The sequence below is a fragment of the Megalops cyprinoides genome, chromosome 19 (genome assembly GCF_013368585.1).
Source record: "Megalops cyprinoides isolate fMegCyp1 chromosome 19, fMegCyp1.pri, whole genome shotgun sequence".
Taxonomy (NCBI): domain Eukaryota; kingdom Metazoa; phylum Chordata; class Actinopteri; order Elopiformes; family Megalopidae; genus Megalops; species Megalops cyprinoides.
The window spans coordinates 13,826,911-13,854,871 of NC_050601.1; the positions used below are offsets into that span (position 1 = coordinate 13,826,911).

Consider the following 27,961-nt stretch of genomic DNA (forward strand, 5'->3'; position numbering starts at 1 on the left):
AGGCCTGAGGTGGTGTTGATTCGGAGGCGGGATGGGGTCGGTGACGTGGAGCAGTGGGGGGAGGGGCCGGGGGGGGGGCGGGGGGCGGATGGGGCGTCACACCGCTGAGGTGGCCGTGGGGTCGGCGTGGGGGTGAGAGGTCAGGCTCCGGGCAATGTCGTCTCTGTTGATCTTGCGCAGGGCCACGCAGAGCGCGTCCACGCTGGCGCAGTCTTTGCTGGCCCAGTCAGAGAGCAGCGCCCGCACGGGGTGGTCCTCCTGGCGGAAGGAGGCGATGTGCTCCTCCTCGTAGCCCAGCAGCCCGGCCAGGCTGCACCAGTTTGTCCCCTCCTCCTCATCTCCGCCGCCGGCACTCAGGAGCCTCTCCACCTCCTCGCACTTATGGAGTGGGAGAGTCAGGCTGGGCCCATCCACCCTGACCACTGAAGAGAGAGAGAGAGAGACAGAGAGAGAGAGAGAAGGAAAATAAACAACACAGGGTTGGGGTGGGAATAGCTGCATGTGCATGTCTGGTCTTTGCCATGAAGAATCAGCCCAAGGCAGAAGCATTTTGGAAACTGATGCTGCATCCCCCACTCTGGCAACACAACACAAGAAAATAATTGCTTTCTTTCTTTGTGATGGATAACCATATTTAAAACTGGCAACAGCCAACATAATTCTACTTGGTTTTTGAATCTATGTGCTCTGGAAACAGGCAAGTTACCCATAAGACAAAATGATGAGCACTGGATTTAAAACTCTGTGTAAAACCCCAGATTTCCTCTGTTTTGTGTGTGGTCTTTTGAAACATCCAAAAGTTACCCGTGAGACAGAACAGATTGAGACTCTCCACCACCAGAGCTGAGTATCAGGGGTCTGTTCTCCCAAAGAGATTTGCCAATACAGCCCTCAAGGGCCCCATGGATTCTGTTCATTCCACCTTGAATTATTTGATTGCAGTCAGTATTTGAGTGAGAGCAAAGACACATGTCCCCGTTCCCACCAACTCTCAATCTGCCGTCAATTGAGAGACACCATGGAAACGCTTGTGGAATGCAGTGCCGCTTGAGGACCACAGTTTCCCAGTCTTGGTCTGGGCTTTCATAGTGATGACTTAGGCAAGCCAGCCTCTACAGGATTCTGAATGATTTATAAAAAGGCTTTAAAGCTACAGCAGGGCAACTCCCATCAGCTCAGTCTTATCATATTCATACTGTTTTTACGCTGGGATGAGCTGTAATGAATGTTGCTAAAAGTATCCTTTTCAATTATCATATATTTGATTTTATTTCCACAGAGGACATAAATGTCATCTCAACAGGCTGAACTTTTGCTTGGGGCTGCTTTTCCACAATATTTTTTTCCATTTCTGTTTTTTTTTCATTCAATTTTGTCTACATTTTGCAGCACAAGAAAAATTATTCACATTCTTTACAGTAGTACTTCCCCCTTCTTCAGGGGAACAAAGAGGTGTTTTCAACTGGCGGACTCACATAGTGCAAGCACCATCATACTGTGTAAACCAGGCTGTGAAGCCTTTAATTTTGGTAGACCTGGGAGCACAGAGGCCATGATGAACATTCCAGTGTTTAAATGGGGAAGATTTAGCTGTTTTAATTACCCAGATGGATAAAGGAATCTGTTGTAGACCTGTTCCATAGTGACTGTTAGCACCCCTGATAAACTTCACTGAAAAAAACTCCTTTTTCCATGTGTATTTTCTCCTTCCCTTAAATAACAGCATATCGCTTCAAAAGGCTTGTACAGACACAGTTCTGTTGATATGTGAAAGAACCTACTTGCTGGAAACAGATCAAAGATGTCCACTCCAAGATATATTATGTATATATGTGTGCGTGCGTGTGTGTATGTGTGTATATATATTTGAAAAAATTCAGCTGATGACAACAAAGTCAGGTAGTCATTAAGGTGTCAATAAGAATTATCCTTAAAAAATCTAGACAAACTGGTTTTGTCTATAAAAATCCCACTTACCACTTCCTTTCTGTGTCAGATGTTCACACATCCTTCCTCAACCCTATCTCCCCCCTTTCTTTAATCTGTTCATGATGTCCACATGCAGGTGGGGAAAACAACCTCGGCCCACGACCAGGTGTAATCCCTTCATCAGACTCCAAGCCAAATAAAAGTACTGCTATTACCACATCAAACCTTCTTGTGATGACATTTTTGGAAACTCATATCTACTGAAATGTATTTAGGTTTTCTGGACCAAACTGTTCTAACCTATTTCCTTCTCGTAGGTACTGTTTTCACAATATTTTATGCAATACATGCAGTTATATACAGTTTGTGAATATATATAATCGTAATCGGCATACAATAGGACCTCTTCGGTCTCAGAAAAACCAGATTGCTCCAGCTCCAGTACATATTTACGTATGTAGTCAATCACACTTCCTGCATCCGAATAGCTGTGGAAGACTGTCAATGGCGACAAATACTCAGACTGAAATGGAAATCTTGAATCCTATTAGCTAAGAAGACTGTCACTCATACTGAAGCTTGAATGCCTCGAGTTTACAAAGAGATGCAGCTGTGACTGACTGGACAGTCACTACAAAAATCTTCACAGCTCATGGAAATATTTTCGGAAGTTTTCAATTCAATTCAATTTTATTTGTATAGCGCTTTTATTTATTTCTGGTCTTTATTTCTGTTAGATTGTGAAGCTTTGATTGGAAACTTTCAGTAAGGGTAAGGCATAATGCATGATATAGTAAGATGTGGCAAAGCCGGAGAGACAGAATAAGCTTGAAAGAATCAGGTGAGTAGATGTGGTGGTGGGTATTTAGCATTAGTGTTAGCATTAGGGGTATTAAGCAACCAATCATAATCGAGCTGCATACCATGTTGTTTTGAAATTTTGACTGATTACAGCACACACAAGACTGATCCAGGGCCTTAGGGCAAGATCTGTTTTAGCATTTTTCACATAATGTATGAATTTGGGATTTAGGCAGAAAACCTGATCCTCTATCCTGTTTCTGGGGATAGCAAGTACCAGCAATAATGATCACCCATTTGGTCATGTGATTGTTGACTCACACAAACCGGTTCTTCAGGGCATGCTCCAAACTGTTCTCCATGTCAGCGGTTTGGGAAGGGTGTGTCATTTCCTTGGTTTTTGCTCTTAGCCATTTAAAAGGTTAAGACTGGAAGCAGAGATGTGTGACTTTGCTGACAAGGTCATGAAGTGGCATTCCCTTTTCAAACTGTAACCCTGGGGCAGCTGAACGCCCTGTCTGTGCCTTATTCTGGCCACCCCGTGCAGTGCTCAACAAAGATTCTCCTTCTGTTTGATCGGTGTCCGGGTCTCTCTCGATCATACAGTATGTGTCCCACCCTCATCCAGCCCCAAGGAATCACTGCGTTTCCCATCAGGCCCGAGACATAGCTGAATGACAGTTAACCTAAATTGCGTTCGTGTTAAAATGAGGTCAGCGAGGGGCAGAGTGAAGCGATCAGTGAAAAGATGCTTTTTTTCCCACCTCGATCTTTAAAATTTAAACACCCTCCTGGAGGTGGGAGCCGGGATGGGGGCGATGCGACGTTGGAAGGCGAGGGGGAGACCGCTGCCTCCACTCCCGTGCCTGTGGGAAGGCGTGCACTCTAAAATCCTTTCCAGCTCGCTGGAGAAAGAACATGGGATTTGCGGTCTCTTATTTTTCTTTTAAATTTTAATTGGCTGTTTTTTAGCTGCCTCAGTACTGGGGATGATGGGTACACCTCTCTCTCTCTTTGTCAGTCAAGGTCTATTTAATGAAAAAAAATGAGTTCATGGGGATTTAAAGCACATAATTATACCCCACAGACATTTTCAAGTCCACAGTGGAGCCAGGCTCTACCTTATGCATGCTCTACTGTACTTAAATGTGTCCCCCAGAAACAGATTGCGCTAGAGTTAATTAGCACCCATTTAACACTGCTGCCATACCAAATTCTTCCAGCCTGCATCCGGCTGAGGTCTGGGATGGGATTCATCACAAAACAGTTGCTAATGAGCCAATCGGACAAATTGGTAACCGGTGGATTCCTTCAAAACAAGCCAATCATGCAATAATATTCTGACCAATAGAACCAAAGAACAAATCACACACGTGTTGAAAAATCCATGAATGACCTTTTCAGTTGCACATTTGAACTTTTCAGTTTTCAACTTGTTTCAAACAGGACCAAACAACACTAGCATGAATGATAATTTTTTTCCCCTCTGGTATTATTCTGCAATACCACTGCAGAATGAGACTGGTTTAATGATCTGATTGAGAGAGACAGTTGCGGGCCATAGAAAGTATTCCAGCCTGTCTCTCTGTCTTAGCTCATTGCAGGCACAGAACTAGGAGAGCATCTGCACCCTCTGCCGTGATACTGACAGTGATGGAGGCAGGAGGATGAATGCTCAGTAATGTGTAAGTGGATGTCATCTTCTTTGCTGTCTGTTGTCTTGAGCCATTTTGATGGCTCAGATTGAAAACCGAGATCCTGATTGGAGCCTAATTTAGCTCACCTCAGGGCAATTAACATTCTTTTACACATACTCTGAAAGGCTAATCTGTGAACTGGCACAGTGCAGTTTTGAGTATTTGCATCAGGCAGCACTCTCTTTTCTTGGCCCATTATACAATACATAAATGCTGTGTGCACGTGTTATTACTTTATTTTAGTTACATTAGTAACTAGCTGTTACAGACATGCAAGTCATTTTTTGCTTTATCATGTTGTTTTTCCTGCTCAGAATGTGGTGGTTATGTTTCAGAGACAAATCCCCTTTTGCACTTAAATTGCCATATTGATACCATTGCACAGTGTTGAAAGTCCTGCTTTTAGGACATCTAGGTTGAAAGCAGTGTTTGTTTTCATGTTTGTAGAGTACCCTTCTGACCACTTGTACAGCATAAGAACACTTCACATTCCTCTGACTCCCAAGACTGTCTTTGTAATTTGCCATACAATGTCTATTTCCAAGAATCATCTGTTCTTGCTCACTATGAATTTTTATGGACCAGTTGTCTTTCTACCACTTATTGCATGCAGTCCACCTGGATGGACTAACCAGCATCACAACCACAGGGTTATGAGGAGCTACAATATGAGGGTGCTACTGTATATTACAGCAGCATTGACATTTACGGGTGCAACATTGTAATAGACAGGTCTACCCAGGTTTGTGACTTTAATTGCAGGCCAGATAAGGCTAACACAAATGTATGGCAAAATTTCAATATGCAAAATGTTTCAAAATTTCCTGAGCAAAGTACCACACACTGAAATGTAACAGAGATCATGCATTTTCCAGATCACTTCTGTGTTTCTCTATGCAGACAACCAACAACAGGTGATCACAAACCACTGAGATAATACTCATGTGAGTTTAGGTTTGCCAGCAGAATCCTCTTAATATGATATTTTAATTGCCATTAACAGCTTTCTTCAAAGACAGACAGTTGTGCCTTTGGTCCATATAGTCAGCTCCAGAGTGTGTCTGTAGTGGGTTGCCGAGCTCTTACCTGTCTGTGCCTGTGCCTGGCTTTGCTGCTGCTGCTGCTGCTGCTGCTGCTCCTGGAGGCTTTGGCTGTCCACAGAGATGCCGCTGTCACTGTGCAGTTTCTCCCCCTCAGGTGAAGGCGTCTGATTCACCGTGCGGTTGTTGGCACCCTGCTTGTTTTGCTTGCAACTGTTCCACCTGTGCCACATGGAAGAAGAAGCAGAACGCAACACCCTTTAAGTTCCCTCTTACTAAAAAAAAAAAAAAAAAAACTGAATCTGGCAACATGGCTAGCTCCAGTGGCTGTGAACAACTCAGCTTAACCTTCCCCATCAATGAGTTTAAACTGTCACAGCATTGCATTAGTTGTTTTCTCACCAATAGATTATGTAGCTTACATTTATGAGTGTCATGACTTTATATAGCTGAATGGTTAGTGGGGACAGCAACATAATTATCTTGTTTGAGCTCAGTGCTCACCACACTGCCATCCTGGCTGCAGCCGGTATAAAGACCCCTGTCTGCAGGGGACAAGTCATGCATATGGGAACGAAAGTCTGTTTCCATGCCAGGCAGCACATTGCCTTATCTCTCAGTCTGTCACAGTCTTACAGCACGATTTGTTGTGTAGGAGAAGAGCTAGCAATGAGATTATTACCAGTCTGCACAGTTTGACACCACTGCTGTTTGATCCAAACAAAAATAAAATGCCATTTTAAATGGGTTTATTTTTAGGTTGATGTGAGTTGCCTCCTCTAATGCATGTTCCAGAGTCACCATGCCAGCAGTTGCTGTTGTGGGGTAAAAGTGGGTCAATGTCGTGCCCTCCAACAATTGACTTGAATATTTCATAACCTCCATCTCCATCAGCACCCAGAGCTGATGGTTCTACTCAAGCTGCATCAGCATTTTTTTCTTAACTGTCTGGATGAGGTTGATTTGAATGGATGGAAAGCAGAGTGCAGATTAGAAAAACAAGGAAGCAGTCACTTGGCAGCACAACAGAGTCTGAAAATGTGTGCTGGGTTTATTCAACACAGTCACTGTTAATGGCACTTGATAGAACCCCCCCCCCCCCCCCCCCCCCCCACACACACACACACACACACAGTGAGATAACTTCTTGCAATCAAGACAAAATAAGAGTCTGAAGTAGTTCTTTACACTTTCCTGAACTGCAGTCCAGACATTGCATATGATAAGTATTTGTAGAGGATACAAGTAAGACCTTCTACAACATAACTGAGGAGCCAAAACATTATGACCACCTGTCAAGCATGCTCCATGCTCCCTTTGTGCAGTCTCTGCTACCTTTAGTGATGGAGAGGTGAGGCTTTGTGAGCTCCACATTATGGGGAATATACAGTACTAGTCAAAAGTTTGGACACACCTGATTAAAATAGTCGGACGCATGCATTCAAAGACGTTTTACTTACACTTAAACACTTGAAATTAGTTTCTTAGACAAATGTAAATAGTGAAATAAAAAATATAAGAGTTTTGAGTTTCACACTTTTTTGGTCACTGCATAATACCATTTGTGTTATTTCATAGTTTCAATGTCTTTACTATAATTATAAAATGTGGAAAATAGTCAAAATAAAGAATAAAAGTTGTGTTCAGACTTTTGACTGGTACTGTATGTTGTGAACTGATCTGAACCAAAATCACCAAAATCAAAATAGTATGGTGTTTTGCTCTTTTGATTTTGGTGCTACTGGTTATATGGGTTAGAGATTGACAGGACATTGTAGCTCCACCACTTACGGGGTTCATGAAGGTTCACTCCTTCATCGCTACTTATCTTCAGTTGTGTCAATGGCTCTCAGCTCTAGTGTGTCCTAGTTATCCGGTGTCTCTCCATTTGCTTATTTCCCATGATCATTAGCTCCATAGAGAGCCTCACCTCTTGAAGATAATGTAGGCAACCAGGCCCACCACCACAGCTGCCAGGATGGAGCAGTAGATGGGGATGAGGTTCTCATTGAAGCCGTGCGTGAGGACCCTGGTGGAGCTGGCCGTCGTGCCACCGTCGGTGGGGGCGGGGCTGTGGGTGGACTCAGGCCGGAAGCCTTCCGTGAAAGAGAACGGGGAGGGACCCAGGGAGGGGGAAGGGGAGGATGTAGGAAGGGACGGATCTGTGGACAAACAGCAGGAGCAGGAAAATAAGCAAAGATTATATTTTCTATGAAACTTTTGTATGAAAAATTTGACGAACTTCGAAGAAAAGGACAGTCCACTGTACAAATTTGTGGAAATTTGCACAGAAACCACATCTGCCATATCTGTTGTTGTGCATTGTGTTTCAAGCTAATGAACTCTGCTACCTGAAGTAAATGGGCCAGAGGGTGATTTATACTCCATCTCAACAAGCTGAAATACCAAGTAACCCTCCTTGTGAGGGAATGGAAGACAACACAATGACACCTTCCATACAGAGCATCCTAAAGCTCTATATAGTGCATACATGTCAAGCAGACTGCAGTGCAGAATTCAGTCAGTGCTGAAACGGGGACTGGGAAACCCATTCCACTAGTGCTAATCAAGATGTCCCAGTTTCAGCACACCTAACAGTTTAACAAACTCAGCAAAAATTAACATTAGGTGCATAAGATAAATCCTTCCATTTTTCCATGTTTGAATCATATGGTAATAAAAAGGCACTTAAGAATTCCACTGCAACACATCCACCCTAGGAGCCCAAAGGCAGCCCAGGCAATAACTGCATCTGCTGTGTTAGAATTCATATCAGACATGGAGGAGCCCAATCTGGCCTTTCCTCTCTTTGCACTTTTTAGACATAGCTGACTCGGCATGCTCGCACCATTGAGTAACTTTTGATTGCTCTCTCTGAAGAGCTGCCCCTCAGTGAGAACAACAATTCAATGAGTCAATGAGGAGCATCCCTTCTGCAAAAACTGTTTGCATACAGTATGTCACCACAAAATAATCCGTTACAGAAGGGTTTGAGCTTTATAACAGAAAAGGATGGTGAAAGAATGGTGAAATACTTTACCATGCAAATGAAATCCACAAGGATGGGATGGCTGATTAATACATCTGGCTCAAATGGGTTTAATGTTATAGGCATCAGAACAACACATTCCCTCGGCCTGTGCTCAATTTCTCAAGTCAGCGCTGTTTTCCCTTTAGAGTGTTTCCCAGCTCCTCTTAAAGACTTTGAAATGACTCCCAATTTCTGCAGTTGTGGGACTTATTAATTCCTTTTTCTTTGGTGATAACAGGGCCAGCTCCATTGCTGTGGGGTAAACACTTTATTTTGACAGATACCAGATCTTTTTAATGCCATGGTTGCACGAGACGTTGCAACACTACAAAACCTCTGTGAAGCATAACTTGAAGTGAGCTGAAATCCTGTGAAAAATGTGGACTCTTAGCTTTCGTTATGCATGGGTGTGATTTGCGGATAGTGGTGTACCAATGACTCAATAAAAAGATGACCACTGGAATCAGGGGCTCTTCCTGGGACGTCTGGACAACAGAACAACACATCTTTAATTCAGCTGAATCCTTTGTGCTGTCTAGTCCTATAGCCAGGCCAGCACACTATTGGCATTTTTTTGGCATTTTAATAGACACTCTTATCCAGAGTGACTTACATTGGTTACAGTTTTTTTTTTACAATGTTATCCATTTATACAGCTGGATATTTACTGAGGGAATTGTGGGTTAAGTACCTTGCCCAAGGGTACAGCAGCAGTGCCCAAGTGGGGAATTGAACTGGCAACATTACTATGCATACTAAGCACACCCATTTAAGGTTATGTATTTATTGTTGTATTTTATGTGTTAATTTCTTGCTGTCAAGAAAGAGGAAATGGCTTCACCAGGCCATTCTTCAAGGAGACATTGACATTGTAGCACTGTACGGTCTTGAGGTGTTGTTATGCATTGTTATTTTCCACTCAAAGTAGAGACATTAAACACCATAACCCGCAGCTTTATTGCCCTAACTATAAATTATAATTGCTGCCTCTGCTTCTGTGACTTTTTGTGGTGCACAAATACCTGTTTCCTGTCTGCAGGACATCAGTGGCAGAACACTCATGGCTCTATTCAAATCTCTGGCTTTGTTTTTGCGGTCTGCATTCTTTCTCAAGCAGTTGCTTTTGAAGCTAATTACACCCTGATGCTTATAAAACATAACAACAAAAGTGCAACATAAAATGGGTTCCAATAGACGTCTGACGACTGGAAAAATTCCCTGAATCCCTAATCACCCTGAATTTGAAAAGGTGTTTTATGGGCCGAGCTCATTAAAGGTGTTCATCAATGGTTGCAGAAAAAAAGTGTTTATTTACAGTACATTCGGTCTTTTCATATAGAGCACTTTGCCTGTTAACCTTCAGTTGTGTTTCCGATACCCTCTCTCCCTTCCTCCAAACAGCTTCTGTCTGCTTACTCAGTGCTTCATCTGCTCAGTGGGGGGGTGAAGTCAATATCAGTCATGCTGCACTGAGAGAGACCCTATCTCTCACTCTCAATGTCATTCTCTCCTGTCCACTTTGCTCCATCTCCTTATCTCATCTCGCTTTCTATCAACCCCTTTTTTCACTTTTTTTTAGCCTTTCGCCTTTCAATTTTCCTCTATATCTCATCCTTTCATTTCCCTCTCCCTCTCATGCTCTCTGCTTCTCTCTTTCTGTCTCTCACTCTTTCATCGGGCTGAAACAGTGGCTGGGCTCTCCTGGGGGAGAGAGAGTGAACGGAAGCGTTGCTATAAAGTGCTCTGATTAGTGGCAGTAATTATGCTGCAGTAAAAGGTTTGAACACACAATGAGACCTGCCCCACTGGGTACCCCCCTCCCCCCAATCCAGGGAGAGTGCAGAGCATGTCTCAGATGTTGGAGGGAGAGAGAGAGAGAGAGAGAGAGAGAGAGCGATGCCTTATAGTTCATCGTTATTTCCTCCTGTCAAAGGCATTCACATCACCAGCATCTCCTCAATGAGTTCTGTTTCACTTCATTTCTTTCAGACTTGAAAGGGAAACATATAGATACTGATATGTTTTACGCTCTTTTGAAACTCTGTAATTCTTCAGAACAAGTGTGCAAGTGTGTACTTTGGTGTACACATTACATTAAAAAATGTGCACAAGTTGTAACTACTGTGTGTCTGATTAGTGGATTCAACTGTAGGTCTTTGGTATGTGTCTACACTGTCTATCTACACTGATGCGAGGTTTAAATTCGAAGCAGCAACAGCGTATACACACACACACACACACACACACACACACACACACACACACACACACAATACACAAAACTTTATGCCAGTCTTGTATTAACCTATATGCATTTCCTATCTGTATGTTATTGGGGGTTTGTTGTTTCACAGCTTTTTGCCAGACTCTTTATTCTAACATAGAGTATTTTAAAAGTATAAAAGACATCATTAACACCAGCTCAGTCCAGGACAGGACATTTGTCCCCTCAGACCATAGATTTTCAATTTTTGTATTGGTCGGCTGGGTATCTTCTGAAGGTGTGTACGTGATTATCTTTTATTCAAAGTGCCGTAGGAATGCTTGTCGGGGGGTAAGCCAGCGTCGGGGCCGCGGCAGAAGCAGACACATGCGGCTCAGAAAATGTCGCGCAGCGCTCTCCCCTCCCAGGACGTCTCACATTATTCCAGCTCCCTGACACTCTGCTGCAGCCAGAGAGTATGACTCACCTTTCGGAGATTGTGCAGTGCAGTAAAAACGAGAGGCGGCACTGGCAGGTACAGGCTGAGGAGGGGGGGGACGGAGTTTCGAGCTCTGCGGTGTGTTTTACGGCTCAGGGGCCATAAACCCAAGCCATCCCGCCAAGGCTCTGATGCTCCTATTAACAGGTGCATTTAAAATGCTTTATGTCTTTGTTGTTATTTTCTGTTTTGTGTTGCGTGATGTTCTGACCAATTGACTGCAGCATGGAGCTGTGCTTTGTATTTCAATTTAAACATTCATAGATTTTTAGGTACTGTCAAAGCAAAAAAAAAAAACTGTGCCTTGGATGTTAAATCAAAGAATAGGGCAAAGGTACATAAACCCAATGAATGATTTAAAATGGAGTGAAAATTTCTGAGTTTGATGAATGCAGTAAACCTCTTTACTGAATGCACAAACAGTGAATCACAGGAGGACAGGGAGATGGATATTTCACACACTAACATGCTGAAGATGCCCTTACATTCAACTCTGTCCCCCCCCCCCCCCCCCTTTTGCTCGTACTTATTAATTCAACAATTCCTCTGTTTACTGCACTGTTAGATTGCTGAGTCTTTCATTCTATTTTAGCCGCTGTCATGTGGCACCCGACCCTGTCACTGAGCGGAACTGCTCAGTAGCTGTTTCACTGCTCCAGGCCCTCTGGGGCTGTCATTGATCCCAGGGAAATGACAATCATGAGTGATCTTCAAGTAAAGCACACGTACAGGAAATATCACTGAGTCATTGACATGACATGAAATAGGCCTGACGGGACCACAGTGTTTGATCTCTTGGGAAGCTGTTACGTTAAAGATTTTGCTTTACTGTCAAAGTAAAGCAATGCAAAACATAATGGTCTGTATTTGTGTGCTTGCCGGGCAAGTCGAACTATCGGCTTGTAACACAACTGCAGAAATGTGCTGTTTGGAAACATGTGCTATTCGTTATGATCTTGGCCATTCATAGTAATCGCCAATATTCCCTGTCAGAGATATTCCTGCTAGATTTCTCTTCTATTACTGCTGCCCGGTGACTGAGAACCTCCCAGGCTCTCTGGGCCTCTCTGGTGTTGTTCTGACAATCACGTGCAGTGATGGCAGCAAGGATTAGCTCTGCTGTTTTCTGTGGCAGAGGAAGTGAGGAACCTGAACAGGAGAGATGAGAGGAGCATGCGGGACAGGATGAGAGCTGAGGCAAGGGAGGATGGGGGGTTGGAGGGAGTCAGGTGGTAGAGAGGAGGAAGAAGAAAAGGGGGTGGGGGCAGGGTGGTGCGTGTGTTTAAGTGGGGCTCTGCTGGAGTGAGTGTGCTCTGCGGCAGAATGTGATCACTGCTCACAGAGGTCACCCAGAGAATCCTAAGCAGGCACCGGAGAAACCCCATCGCTTTTATTGATCCAGCACACTTCTCAGCTGCCCATCTGCTGCTTCTCTCCTCCCCCTCTCGTCCTCCTCCTGCATCTCTCTCTGCCTTTCCCTCCTTCCCTTTCCTCTCAAAATCCCCCTTCTTTCCTCATAACATGAGAGAGTCAGGACACCCATTTGCAGACAGAAAGAGCCTTATGAATACTTTATCACCACCTGCAACAGTGCCATTCAGCCTGTGAATGCGCTGTCAAGAGAGACACTTATTTTTCATTTTTGATGCAGTAGATTGATGGAAGTGAATTCCACGAGAAGGCATTGTGACTCTAAACTATTAATGATTCCTCCCCCAAGGGGTGCACAGACATAAAGAAACATACAACCTTAGCTAAGGACCTCATTGTGCAAAGAAGGTACAATGTGGTTTTAATGCTTGGTCTGCAACTCCAAAAGATATGTATAGTAATTTTATAATGAAATCTCAAAAAATATGATAACCATTTGAATCAATTTCAGTCTCGTGCTGAGCTGTGCTGTTTTCATGCTGGGGTCCATAGCAGCATGGAACATAAAACACCTCCTTCCTGTTCACCAAATACAAGGGTTCAGCAGACAACAAGCCCACACAAGTCAGAGCGTATGGTGGACAGAGCCAGCCATAAGGAATTTGAAAGCAGAAAATTGTCAGTGAAAAGAGAAAACAGGTTGAATTCCAGAAGGCCGCAGACTGTTAAAAGTCCCATGTGACAAGCACAAGGACCTAATTGTTTGATGGTGCTTCATGAGGCCTCTGAATGCAGAGATGTGAACAGGGAAAAGACCACCCATCACTTCTAGCTTGAAGCAGTCACTCTGCTCACCAGCAGACCACAGGGCTTATATTGTGTCAGACAGAGAATGAAGAAGCCTGAGAATCTTTGTTAAGTTATTCATGATGTCACACAAGGAGGGCATTGCCCCCTATAGAGCAGTATGTCTGTAGACCTATGTAGACAGCCTAGTCAACTGTGTCAGCGTGTCTAGAAAGAGCAATTTATGTGGTCATTGAGTAACAATCAGCTCCTCTTTCATGACTTTTGGTTTGGCTGTGGCACTGTTGCCTGAGTAGTGTACTTCCTCCTTGAAAATTCACCTGAAGAATCAGTGTTCTGACTGCTGGGATCTTTTGGGTCTTTGGAAAAAGCTGAAAATTTTTATACTATATTGTCACCTAAAAGGTCTGTCAGCAGCTGACCTCACATGATGAAACAGGTTTGGACTGTGCTGAGCACCAGACCTTTGAGAGCACCAGTATATGGTGGCTACGCCTGCACTGTGGACGTGAACCCTGAATGTCCACTTTATTACTCCCAGAAGGACGTAGAGTCAGTGATTCCTTTTGACAAATGTTATAACTCAGCACTTCAAACCCTACATGTCAGCTCCTGAGGTTTGCATCCATTAGACTGGTTCAGAGAGGCTATGATCTGAGGGAATGCACTAGGTACCTGGCGTGGAGTGGGAAAGTGCTGCACAACTCTGTTTGCACCCACTGATTCTCAGGCCTGAGCAAGAGCAGATTGGGAATAGACAAAAAGAGCCAACAAGGGTTGTGTGGAGTAATTTAACCATTCACACTGCAACCTGTTTTCGGTCTCTTCCTTCCTCAATACGCCCCACATGAATGAGTGCTAAGGAAGCGATCCAAAAAATGACAATCCATACAAGAGGATCAATTCATGGCTCCCATCTGGCTGAGACCGTGGCCAGAGCATGGATGACCATACAAACAACCTACCTACCTACAAAATCAAACAAACCAAACCAAAAGACCCACTGCAGTGCTTTGAGTGCAGGTCCTTTCAGCCAACTGTTGCCCTGACCACAACAGACTAGGTTGAGCTACCCTTTACTTGGTTGAGAACTTGCTCTGGTGATCGCTCGGTTTCTCAGCCTTGATAGAGTCTGCACCATTATGTCACTTGCCCTCCTAACGCCCTCTGGCCATCACACCGAACAAAAGATTTCCAGACCCTGGCAACACTGCACATGCAGCTGACCTACCAAAAAAAACACCATTTAATCAGATTATACGCAGATTTCAGGCCCCATCAACTCCTTTGAAAAATGACTTCCTGTGTTATTATTTATTGCATGCACTCCTCCCATCAGTGTGTGAATGTACAATCATCTGTCATATCTTGAAAGCTTGGAGGAGGAAAGTTTTATCTCGAAGTTCACAGAGGATGTGAACTTGGAGCCTGTCCGATCTGAGTTTAAGGAGAATTATTTTGCACTGCTTTTTTGGAAATTTCACCTGGGATGCTGTGCTGTAGACATTACAAGATGTTCTATATTTTGTCCCTCGATGACCCTGTGGGAGTCAGTTGCCTCTGATGTTGATCCTACACTTTCATTTTTCCAATAAACAACTTTACAATAGATTTCAACAGACACACAGCCCTGAGGTCACATTTCAGCAGATCTGTTATTCATTAACACTCATTTGTTGTGTCAGGGTGCGTGTCATGAAAACAGAGATTTTCTTCACAAAAGCTCATCCCCCAGATAATGAGGGTAATCTGATTTATCACTTGAGAATATTGAGCTTTGCCCTCATTACTGATTAATTAAATGACAGTCTGAACAATATAATGACATCATGCCTTATCAATCTAGACAACAGAGAGGTTAACATACCTTTGAGTAATCCAGGTAAGAAGTAAAATTCCAGTAAAGACCATCTCATGGATCTCATTCTGTGATGATGAAGCTAGTGATGAATCTGAGGAAAGTATTGGCTTATCCTGCAGTGAACTGTTCACTTTAGCTATACAAACCACCCAGCCTAGCCACAGTGATCTTATTTCATTGACACTCATGTACTGGTCTCCCAACACTACGCCAATTCAAAACTCTGAGCCAATCTCCTGGATGCCCTGGATTGCCCACCAGCTCACATTGTAAGGCTTTAGCGTCGAGCCAGTGGGCGGAATTCCACTCATGTGACCTGAGCAATGGCCTGTCAACCCACACGCTGATGAAAAGACAAACTTGCAGTGTAAATGCCATTAACAGTGAGATGCTCCCGTCTCTACACTGGCCCACCAAATGACACAAGCCATTACCCTCTGTGTATGTTTCTGAGTGGGGTTGGGTGCACAGGCACTGCATGTGTGCATCCAATGAGCAAACACTGGGAAATATGACCTTAGTGATAATCACGGCTCTGCTTTGCCATGTGAATTAAAGATAACAGGCAGTGGCCATTCCGCTTTCTACAAAAAAAAAAATACAGTTTCCTCCTGCTGCTAGAAACTGCTGGCCTGAGATCAGTTCACAACATCGTCCATGTTATCTAGGGAGTGGCAAGTGAGGAAAACATAGATTTCTGATGGATGAACCTAAAGAAGGAAATTGGATTGTGCTGATTCTCTGTGACATACAGTGCGCTAGAACACGATAACTTGGAACAGGGCAGTGCTGTCAGACAAGTGACTGTGGCTGGTTAGTTGGTTAATTTACATACCACACTGTGATCTGTGCTTTAACTAAAAACCAGCATTCAAAGAGGCATATAAAAAGGGACCAACCCCTAATGACCCTCAATATGTGAGGTGTTCAATGCCTTAGGACTTGTACTGCAAGTATCAAATGGGTCACATATTCACAAATATTAATGTTCCATGCATAACACATGCACACTATAAATGTTAACAACACTTGAAAAAAAGGCTAAAAAGAGCATGCCCTGTGACACAGGAGAGTGAGGGAGGAAGGCTCACCGTGGCAGATGGTGTCACTGGTCGGGGTGCAGGCTTGTATCTCCACCTCCTCCTCTTCACAGACCATGCAGGGCAGGCAGGGGTCCAGCGAGCTCTCCCGGTCGGAGTAGGTGAAGTACCCGCACTCCTCACAGACGGTGTCGCGGTTGTGCGCGCAGCCCGCCAGCACGCCCTGGCCCCGCGGGCACTCGGTGCACGGCTCGCAGCGGGCCGACAGCTCGCTCAGGTAGTAGCCGTAGTCGCAGACGCAGACGGCGTCGTTGGTGTCAGTGCAGGGCGTCTCCATGCGCAGCAGACCCGTGCACTGTGAACAGGGCCGGCAGGGCTCGGTGTGGCTGTAGTCTGTTGAGTAGGTCTCACCTGCGGGGAGGGGGGGAGAGGCAGGGGCAGCTGACTCAGACACCCATTGTCATGGTACACTTTATTGATCCCGTGGGGAAATTCGTCTCCTGCATTTGACCCATGAAGCAGTGGGCAGCCGCAGTGCAGCGCCCGGGGACCAACTCCAGTTCTTTTGTCAGTGCCTTGGTCAAGGGAACTGACAGGAGTATTAACCCTAACATGTGTGTCTTTTTGCTGGTGGGAGGAAACTGGTGCGCCCAGCGGAAACCCACTCAAACACGGGGATAACATGCAAACTCCACACAGAAAGGACCTGGGGCAGCCGGGATTCGAACCCAGGACCTTCTTGCTGTGAGGCAACAGTGCTGTCACCATGTGAGGTTGTGTGAGGCCTGACGTAACCACATCGACCAAACCATGAATCCTCTAGATGGAAATAAAGCAATAGTCTACTATAGACACCACGCAAACCTCTAATTAGATGTAGGGGTTTATGAAGTACAAAAGTTTAATGCAAGTTAAAAATGAAAAGACATCACAAAAGAGTTACAAAATATTCAGAGTATTTTGCTCCTACTTAACAACTACAATAGTGGTGACTATAAAATTAAAAAGCATTTAAGTCAGTATTTGAAACAATGAGTTTGAATATGTACTGTTTTATTTACAATGACCAAGGGAAAGCAAATTGTTTAGCTGCCCCCAACCTACTAAACTATTTACTCCTGTTTGGCAGATAAAATTGTCATGAATATATGCACAAAAAATAACCCCAGCATACAGTCTGATGCCAAGTGTTGTCAGAATAAAACAATATGATTGCTGATTAACTCCATCTTACAAATCCCTGGAGATGAAATTCTATGCCCCGTTTTTAAGTTGGAAAGGTTAAGGTAAAAGTATTTCAAGCTATGTCATTCTTTGCAGACTGGTACTAATATTACATAAATAGCAGCCAATAACACTGTCAGCCCGAATTTTTGAGCCAAAGACCTTCTCAGGATGATGGGGTGGTGGAAGGAGCTCAATACATGCTTGCTCTAAGAGAGGTCCTAGCTGTACAAAATAAGCCATCAATATTTCATCTTATTATGGAATTGTGGTGGGATAAAATTAGAAAGGCACACTGCAACAGTAGAGTCTTTGAGCGGTTGTGGTGGAGCAGTACAGGATGGGAGGGGCTACTTAGAGTACTATAGGAGGGTGAGAAGCTGAACTAAACCCAATATCCAGCAGTGCACAGCACAATGCTTCTTTGCGGTTCACTTCTAGTAGGGAGTGAGACAAGCACGTTGTATGTAAAACGCAGTGCTGTTTCATTTGGATTTTGTAGGCGGGGGGCTATGTGTGTATTTGCATGTGTTTGCGTGTGCATGCATGTGGGTGCTTTTGGGGGTAAGCTTTTACTGTATTAACTGCTGTTGTGATCAGTCGGACAGAACTGTCTCAAAAAAGCCATTTCCCTTTCAGCTGCATTCTGCCCTTACACAACATCACAGATCAAACTCTGGCGTGTTAGAAAGGAGGTGATGCAAGAGTGGCCTTGGAACACATGGAAGTGGAGGTGACACGTTTAGAGGAAAGTGACACAACTTGACGCCAACATTCGGGCTGGTGTTTCCATGAGAAATGGTGGCTCATGGAAGGCATTATGCTCCTTCCTAAACCTGAGAAGCCCTGTGAGGGCCATGTTTCTAATCTAGCCCTCTCCTGTGAGTTGGGCAGATGAAATACAGTTCAGGGCAGTGTTTGGCAGCCTCAGTTCAGAATTAAATCATTACAGCCACAACTGGCCCACTCACACATAACCTTTTGTAGCCTGCCAGAACACTTGGACTCGATCAAATTTTTGATGCATTCTGACAATCCATTATTGACAAGCCCACATTGTTTTTAGTTTAGTCGCACATATTCCCATACAGATGTTACGTAAACATGTCTAAACGTAGCCATATGTCCAGAGTGTATTGTTCCAGGGCAGTATGATAGAGAGAGGCTGTCAGGGGATATATCATGGGAAATACAATAGGCCTGTCGTCCCAGAGCACAGCCAGCTCCATCTGGTTAATTGGATGAACACGATCATAGGGACCACTGTAAATTTGGGAGGGGTGCTTTGCAGCCTGCCCCGCAGTTCTGTAACCCCAAAATTCCCCCTCCCCCCCTTGAATTTCAAAGTCCATTACCGTAATGCCTCCCATCAATAATGCATGTCAATACATTCAGATGGTCCAGCCACAGCTGCAGATTGTGCTCTTTATGATCAGCAAAACATAGCAGAGGCTTTAGTAGCCTGCTATTTCAGTTCCATCGCGTGACAGGAACATGCTATTACCAACTGAGCAGGAGGGCGTAGCTGTGTCTCCCAGTTGGGTTTGGGGTGGCTGAGTTGTTACTCGTTCCTTTTCCTGTGATCTGCTTCTTTTCTCTACACTGTCACAGTTTGCTTATCTTTCCATTCTGTTAATGTTTCAAAAACCAGCTAAGTAATTTAATATCATTTTCCAAAGTCATCTACGCCATCTTTTCCCCTTTCGCTTTTTGCAACATTTCAGCCTAGCCTCCCATCTGCTGTCTGCAGAGTGCTTACATATCCAAATCCAAATACAAATATGCCAGATATCAGGGGCTCTGAGGTTATATGTTCAGTGATGAAGCAGTTTGGTAAATGTTTTGTACTTGTCTGCAATAAAATCAAAGTCCTTTGAGGACAGGTATTCTGCTCAGGTGAGAGATTGGGAAGACCTGATCTAATTATAAACTTTAATCTGGAAAGAGCAATTGCCGCTCGTGGATGCATTGAACCATTGATGCAACTGTTGTGATGTCTATCAGGTTGACACTCTATTCAACAGATTTTACAATTTGAGTAGTTTAATCATGTGTCTCTGCTTTCCAGCTGCACTGCAGCAATTTTACTTGATTTATTAATGGGCCCTGATATGAAATAGCCCATGCTGTTCCAGTCAGTGTGAGGGCATTGTACTGGCATCCTCTGAAGGTGCCACAGAGGACTATATGTACTCGATCTGAACCCCTGCTTCCCTACTCTCAGTTCCACAACTTGAGCTCTCCAATAAAACAGCTCCACTCTCCCTGGACACCAAGAGGGTGGAGAGAATGCTTAATATTTACAAGATGATAATGTTTGTAGCAGGCAGAAGGAGGGAGGCTGGTGAGGTGATTGCAGTGAGACAGGAAGTGGAATGTTCGGCCTCGCAGTGAGATACAATAGGGGACAAGTCTGAGGATGAGATTGTATGGAGGCAGGATGTGATAGACAACAGTATCCCAGTAACAGTATCCCGTAAATCTTGTTCAGGGACTTCTGACCAAAACATCCGTGCACAGTGTATAACCTCTATACAAAAACTCGGTTTTTAAGGAGAAGCTCAGTGTTCAAGTCCATTATTGTTAATTGCATATTTTTCATGTAGTAACTGAGTTAATGTGAGAACGCTGTGTGTATAAGCTAGACTATGCAATTAAAACAGCTACAGTAGGACTTTGCTGGAGACACAAACATTGCCATTAACTGGAGATCAAGATACATGAACTGCAATAAAGTCTTAAATGAATAAAAAAAGAGTGAAATGCAACTTGAGAGGTTGGAAGGTCTTAATATGTGACCAGAAGAATATGCAAGGTAATGGTGTGCTGTAGAGGTTTTGGCATTTCTCTAGTTACTAGAAGAATTGTATCCTGGGTGAAACAGTGCTTCCTTATTTCTTGAGCAAGGTGACCTGAATTGCTTCAGTAAATATCTAACTGTGTAAATGGATAATATGTAAAATGTAGGCCAAGTCTGGATAAGGACATCAGCTAGGCAAATAAATAATGTAATGTGAGGCCTATACCAGTGTTTGTTAGACGTACTGTGCTGCTTCTGGTATAAGCAGCTAAGATGCATGGGAGGAACTATGGGACTTACTGTAGGGAGGGCAAGTGAGCAGGGAAATGGACAGGAGCCAAACAGAATCCACATTCACCTCCCACAATCAGGCAGATGTGGGAATGGAAATGGACTAAAATGTGCAATGGTGGCTTTATAATCCTTCTAATCATTAGTAATATCTTAATAATATCTTAATTCTTCCGAGATAAGAACATGGATGATGTCATTGAGTCACTTCAAATGGAAGTGAGTACATCAGAAAGCAGAATTCAATTCAATTAGCTGCAAATGCTTACACTGGCTGAAAAGTTGGATGCCTCTTTATCTCCTGTTCTCACTCTGATGTCACCCATTCCCTCTGCCTCTAACTACAAATTAATCTCCCCTTCAGACTATCTAAATATATACATCCCCTCCCCCACCCACTTCTCCTCCCAGAGAGATATACAGGTAAAGCTGTGTAATGCAATGCTCTCTATCAGTCACAATGATGCACTTGGGAAATAGTTTGAAATGTTGGGAAACAAATATTTCCATGGCTTTTGACAGTACATGAACATCTAAAGATGGTAGGTATCAAAGTTGAGGTATCAAGAGTATCAAGGAGCAACATACTGTCAGTGATTCAGACACACTGATAAAAAAATGTCTTATTTCCTTAATCATGTACTTTTATGATGACTGTAAAAACCCTCCTGTCCTCTGTCCAGTCACATTCTACTTTCTTGCCCTCTATCTCTCACACATTCTGAGTATTTCTATGGTCTGAATTGTAGTAGTAAAAGTCTTATTTTTTGCATACAGTGGCTTTTTACTTAGGGTAACTAATTGTGATACATAATATCACTATCAACATTGTCCATTTATACAGCTTATCCTTGCTGAGATAGTTCAGGTTGAGTAGCTTGCTGAAGAGTCCCACAGGTAGTAAACTGCTGGCAATGATGGCTGTTGGATAGAAGTCACAAAATCCAGTACACAGGCTGATTTGAGTGCTACTGGTAAGTGCTCTTGTGGTGCTTTAGTCCAGGTTTCAGGGTGGCGGTCACATACGAAACTGTACAGGGTGTACAGTACAGTCTCTGTTGTAGTCTATGTAAACTGTGCAGTTTATCTCCCTCTATTTCGTCGTCCTTGGCACCCATACCTTCTCGTGATACATTCTCCCATCTCTGTGTGAACTCAGCGGCCCCTACCCTCTTGTCATCTCCCAACATTCTATGTCCTCTTGTCACCAGACAGGCTTGAACCTCCTCCTTGAGTCCCTGCCTCTCAGACACAGTGCTTTTGGACAGACACAAGCTGTGGTCAGCGGAGAGGATATGAGAGGAAATAAATGCTCCCTGCTCACCTTGCCACCTCTCTCCTTGCCTCTTGCCATCTTTCACTACTGCTAAGATGTGCTTTTTTGATCTCAGGATCAAACTGCAATCTAAAGCCCACGAAAACTGATCATCATTTTCCCCTCAGTCTGTATCACCTCCTGATCCATCGTCTCTCATTCCTCTTACTATAGTTGATTTTATAGTTGATTTTGTGGCATTCCTCAAGGAGGAGATCACAGACATTGGAAGCCATTTCAGTCTCCTGGTCTCCCTCTTATCGTACGACAGCTGGGCCTGCCTTTCCTCTCCTCTTTCTCTCCTCTCTCAGACTCAAAAGGTCCTCATCTTGTGTAGTTTCACTGACTACCTGCCTGTTGGATCCTTGATTGTGTTGCACGGTGTTTGCTGCCTGTTGTTACTCCTATTATCTCCATCTCATGTTTCCTGCAATAATAGTCACTTTATATTTATTCATCTGCTAAATGAATAACTATCCTTATAGTAACAGGGAAAAGCCTCCCTGTCAGCTGAGACTGTGCAACTTCCGCCCCTCTCACTTTGAGGTAGAATTGAGCATCCACAGGACACAGTGTTCACTCTGGGGAGAGCTATACTTCTCTTGTTCTAGCAAAAATGCTGACAGGCGCAAAAACAAAAATATCTTGACTTGAAAAATTTACATGCATTGATTTAGATTTGGACTTAGATCTACATTGCAAGACAGGGTGTGAAACATTTAGAGCCTACACAAATAATCACATGTAATTTCAGAACAGGCAAAATCTCCAAGAATCTTGGGTATTTTGTAGTACTTTTTATTGGCTTAGTGTTTCTGCTCAGTGGTCTTCCTTTGTGTGCGTAAAAGCCTCTGTGTGCTTGCTACTAACATACATTCACCTGTACTGTAAGGGATCACAGGTAGTAAACAGACAACACAAGCATGCAGGCCTAAGGACCGAACATCTTCAACCAAAAACAGAACGCAACACACCCTCCTTTAATATTTCAGCGTATCTGCAAAATAAATGGGGGGGCACTGAAGGGGTGCACTTACTAATCATAGTAACAGCCTGTGCTGTAAACACACAGATGTCTGCTTGAGAGTATGGCAAAGTTTTTATACGACTTGAAACAAATAACCACTTGAAACAGATAACTTGAAATAAATTTGTAAACTGAAGTAAGCAGCAAGAAAAGATTCTATCCAAGACATGTATTCTGCGCACAATAAAGAATCTGATTCTGTACAGATATATCCCAGAGTCAGATGCAAGTGAAACATAAAAAATGGGCTATAAATGTGTTTTTCCTATGCTCAGACTAAATTTACGTGAGGTGTGTAGCCGCTGCAAAGTTTGACACCGATTCTTCTTTGAAGACCAAATAGTAGTACTAGCATCTATAAAGTAATGTATGTATTTCTTTTTTTGCTTTTGCTTGGACAGTACTAAGGTTTATTTTCATGAATGGGTATAAAGGACTCTTTTTATTAACAGCATAATTGTTTTACATAGATTTAGCTTTTACTGGTCAGTTTCTTATTGTGACAGACTCATTGTCAGTCTTGATCCTTGGCCTGGTGTCATGAATAGGCCTATTCCTGGGAGCAATAAAATATAAAGGTCACAGACTGATATTCAGAAAATATACTTTAAAATGCCACTGGTCTTGAGATTGTAGAGTTGAAATCAATGAACACAGTGGAATTGAAATAACATCAATGACACTAAAATGTGTGACAATGATATGATTAATGCCTTTGAATGCACAATATACTTGTTCCTTTTTCATTTATTCTCAGCAAGTTGCTTTCATTTGCTTTTCCATTAAAGGCCCCAGGTCCTTTCTCATTTTCTGAGATCATCCACCAAGCAGAAGTGAAATATATGTCTGGGGGTAATCACAGCTTTATACTTTAAGAAAAAAATCAGTCAAGTGTAGTATTACCTCCTATTTACCTCTTGAAATTCTGTGAATATTTATTCAACAGTGTAGATATTTTAAACTGTAAGGTCACATGATAGCTAGATTTCGGCATATATCTTTGAATCTGACTTATTTTGGAGAACATGAGTGCTTTTATAAGGTACACATTGAAGATTGTGATTCCTTTATATTCATTTGAACATTGATCAAGGCTTTTCAAGGCTGGCCCACAGCGAGGCTAAATATTGTGTGCTGTATTCATTGTACATGTTTGTCTGTCTGTTTATCTGATTATAAATGTTCATTTTGGGATGCCTTATGTTAAATGTTCCAATTGAAACAGTAAGGTGTTGGGTGACATTTGGCGACTTGCTAGGTGTGAAGGGCATTAAACTGGTACTCACTGTCCAGGCATTGGGCACAGACGGTCTGAGTGGCTCCACACTTCTTGACCACGCCCTCTCCAGGCTGACACTGCAAGCAGCATTCCCCGCTCTTTGTGTACTGACCAGACGGACAGAACTCCTGGGCTGCAAGCGTCCCCACCTGCCGTGACAACCACAGGGGCATATGAACACAGAGGGACCTGAAAACACACACTTAACGTGGACACAGACATAGGAACTTACATAGACATACACAGTGACATGAGAACAGCCGCAGACATACACAGAGATACAAGAATGTAAACTGATATAAACAAACACAAAGACTCTGATGTATATAGAGGCATAAGAACTCATGCAGACACTGACACAGACACAGGGATGTGTACATATTTCCCAGTAAACACTCTGATGGTCCAACAGCCAGAACAACTGATGCAAAAAGGCCAGGTTACAACGTCACAACATGTCATTTGACTGAGGGCCCTAGAATGCAGCTCAGTCAAGGATGACTCTGCCCCTGAGTCTTCTACAGTGTCTCCAGGCTCCCAGAAATCCTACCACAGGTGACGCTGTGCATTCGCCTACTCTGCATGCTCGACATTCTGTTCACGTTTGGTTTGCACTCTGTTTTGAAGCATGCCATTTCACATGCCATTTCATACCAAACAAGCCTTGGGGGAACAAGGTCATTGGTTTTTTTGTATTTTTGAAATAATTGCTTTATAAGACCTGGGGAAACAATTCTTATAGACTATCTGAAGCGCTGAAGTATCTTAGCATTATTAATTTTTCCTCATAGAAAAGTGTGCCTATTAGCCATCAATGGACAACAGTTGAACAGACTTCAACAGTTGAACAGACAGGCTAACCTAGCACTGTAGCTAAAAAGTCAAGGTGGGACAACATTGTCCTTCCAGTTTCCTACCACACAGCCTGACAACACTACAGTCCCTTGTCCCAGTTTGGCTGGCAGTGTCCTCATGGCCAGATCCAAAGCTGACAATACAATGTGTTGTGAAGCAAAAACAGATCCCCTCTCCACCCTTCCAAATACACACACACACACACACACACACACACACACACACACACACACACACATACACTCTCTCTCACACACTCACACAGACACACACACACTCACTCACCACACACAAACCCATTGTCCTTTTGTGAAAACCCTCCACAAATAATCCAAGCTCAAGGCTGTCTCTCTGATTCACACTCTCTCCCTAGAAATCTGGGAACTCTAATATAATGCATAACTTTGTGACCCCATTATGCAAATTAAACATCAAGCATGTCTTCCACTTCTTTCACTCCAATTTCATTCTTTCTCTCTGTCTTCAACCCATTCAGAAACAGAGCCATTGAAATGGTAAGCAACAAATGCTTTGGCCTTATGTTTTGCTTTCCTACACCCAGCCTCCATTCTCACCTCTATCATCTCATCATACACTGAATTCCTTTCTCCATTAGACTCTCCCTGATGAAAACTGACAACAAAATCTACACGCACGCTATTAATTTAAGATGCCTAAAGCCTTCCAGCAATGAGGCGTCTCTGGCAACTGTTCAAACCCCAGAGCTTTTGTATTTTGTCATTTATCAGCTGCTGTTTCTTCTCCAGAATGGGTGTAACACCTGCCAGGTATTTGATGTAACATGTGGATGAGTCTGTTTGAACTGACGATTGCAGGGCAGCATGAGGTTGCATACTAACCGCCATCCCCGGCTACTACAAACCTAATTGTGCTGGAAAAGCAGTTCAGATGAGATGAATCTATCTGAACAATTCTCTGAAGAATGTACCTGTTTTAAATCTTGTTTATTCCTCACCTAGCAATCAGCTTGTTTCTGAGGCCTGCATTGTGTTGTGTTTGGCATTCACCATTTTAATCCTAATGAAATGCTCATGTCTGTGCTGGCTGCCTGGCTCATTTGCTGTTGAAAAGGTATATTCATTTAAAAGGACAACCTGGTGCAATAGATACATATAATGATAAATAATTTAATTAAATCACTTAGTAGGACCACACAGATGATTTGTGGGCTTTGTGAGTTCATGTTGGATTTGACCTTAGGAGATGACCACTGACCTCGGACTGTCAACACTGGGTAAGCCTTGGGGAAATCATTTCCTTTAAGGTAGCGTCTCTTTAAATGCAATGGAACACAGGATCGACAGCTATGCCTGCTGTTCACACACACACACACGTACGTACGTATATGTGTGTGTGTTTTTGTGTGTGTATAATATGTGTATGTAAAGGATGACTCATGCTACTACCACTGCAGGCCAGCGCTCACAGTAATTTGTCCAAAACGTCGTTGTCTATAACCTACTGAATACTGCCATGGTAATGGTAAAATATGCACAAATCAAACTCTTTCTTTTTTTTCTGTGGGGGGTCATTACACCTTCCAGTGTGGACGAACGTTGCACTACTGATCGGCTTTACTGATCAGTTTTCATTCAGTCAAAGCGGGCGCGTGCCACTTAACATCCTGCACAAGTCCGTCGTTTTTGCGGACATTTACGGCTATCCTATTGGATGCAGAAATTAAGGTCGGGTTGTAGCTGTAAGTCATTGCGTGCCTTATTGAATGTTTCTGTAAATTATATAATTGCTGTAAATCGCCACTTTACAGTAACCTTCTAAAGCCCGATGACGTTTTAAGATGTTCACAGTTTAAACTATCAAAGTCAGATTTGTCACCGTCGGCGTAATTATCACAATCATGTGCGAATGCATTATGCCACATAATACATAACAAGCTAAAAAAAGAAATGCTCTTTTCAGTGTCGGTAAGCGTTGTAATCCAAGCACACGTTTCGCAGTATTAGGATTTCTCACAGTCCCACACTTGGATTGAAACTTTTGCTGAGTAAAGGTGTTACCTTAGTCTGAAATGATGTAAACCATCAAAAGTAATACATTCATCATTCTGAAATAGTGCAGTAGCAGTGGTTATTCAATAAACGCAAAAGCTTAATATTGCGAAATAATCGAATGTTTCTAAGTGGCGTCTGAACATTAGATGCCCAATACGACCTATCAGTCTCAAATGGCCGGACACCGGACCCTCATTTACTGTAATTTTTTTTCTTGCTCTTAAAAATAACAATAAAAAAACAATCGGCAACTGCCTTTTTATAAATTCACCGATGCATAGATTTGCCTCTTTTGCCAGCCTTAATATAAAACACAAAACATTCGTTATTAAATATTCACTGTAAAATAGTATGGGTAGTGATTAGTATGCAAGTTGGACTTTTAGCTGTAGGTTATTTCCCAGTAAGAAAACGCCCTCTCTCTCAGAAGCACCTGCTCCTCAGACATCGGGTCGCTATTGCGAAAGACTGAGTGACAGCCTGCGGAAGCCTCTCTGCTACAGAACAAGTACAGTAGGAGCGATTCCAGTGACGAGAGCGACCGAGTAAGATTATCTGTGAATGAAAGGGGGCGAGGACCCTTCGCTCGCTCACTGTAGCTTTTCTGTATCAGTTTAGGACGTCACTGTTTACCACATAAAGTGTATTTTAGCACAGAATCTTTTACGAAAATTCAGAACCAACCCAATTACCATTAACCGAAAACAAATAACAAAACAAATTTGCTCTCCCCGGCGGTGGGTGAGCAGCCAGAAATCATAGTTGAATAAAGAGGAGTAACATCACTTACCGTTCCAAATATGATCATTAACATCAAGGTGTCCATGCTGCGTCTAGTATTTGTGTATTGAAAAATAT

General features: G+C 43.2%; 1 protein-coding gene across 1 annotated transcript; it reads right to left on the minus strand.

Moving 5' to 3' along the window:
• Nucleotides 1–96: 96 nt before the first annotated feature.
• Nucleotides 97–27,961, minus strand: LOC118794620 (tumor necrosis factor receptor superfamily member 16-like). The gene is made up of 6 exons (XM_036552875.1): nucleotides 27,894–27,961; nucleotides 24,223–24,364; nucleotides 16,331–16,690; nucleotides 7,398–7,629; nucleotides 5,514–5,689; nucleotides 97–422 (listed from the first exon to the last, which is right to left on the minus strand). The coding sequence occupies exons 1-6, from the start codon at nucleotides 27,927–27,929 to the stop codon at nucleotides 97–99; spliced, it is 1,272 nt and encodes a 423-aa protein (XP_036408768.1). The 5' UTR covers nucleotides 27,930–27,961.

Excerpts from the sequence above, each read along its gene's own strand:
- LOC118794620 (XM_036552875.1), bottom strand. The coding sequence starts at position 27,929 with ATGGACACCTTGATGTTAATGATCATATTTGGAACG. Across the intron at positions 24,365-27,893 it reads TAATGATCATATTTGGAACG|GTGGGGACGCTTGCAGCCCA; the intron begins GTAAGTGATGTT and ends TTGTCACGGCAG. Across the intron at positions 5,690-7,397 it reads GCCTACATTATCTTCAAGAG|GTGGAACAGTTGCAAGCAAA; the intron begins GTGAGGCTCTCT and ends CATGTGGCACAG.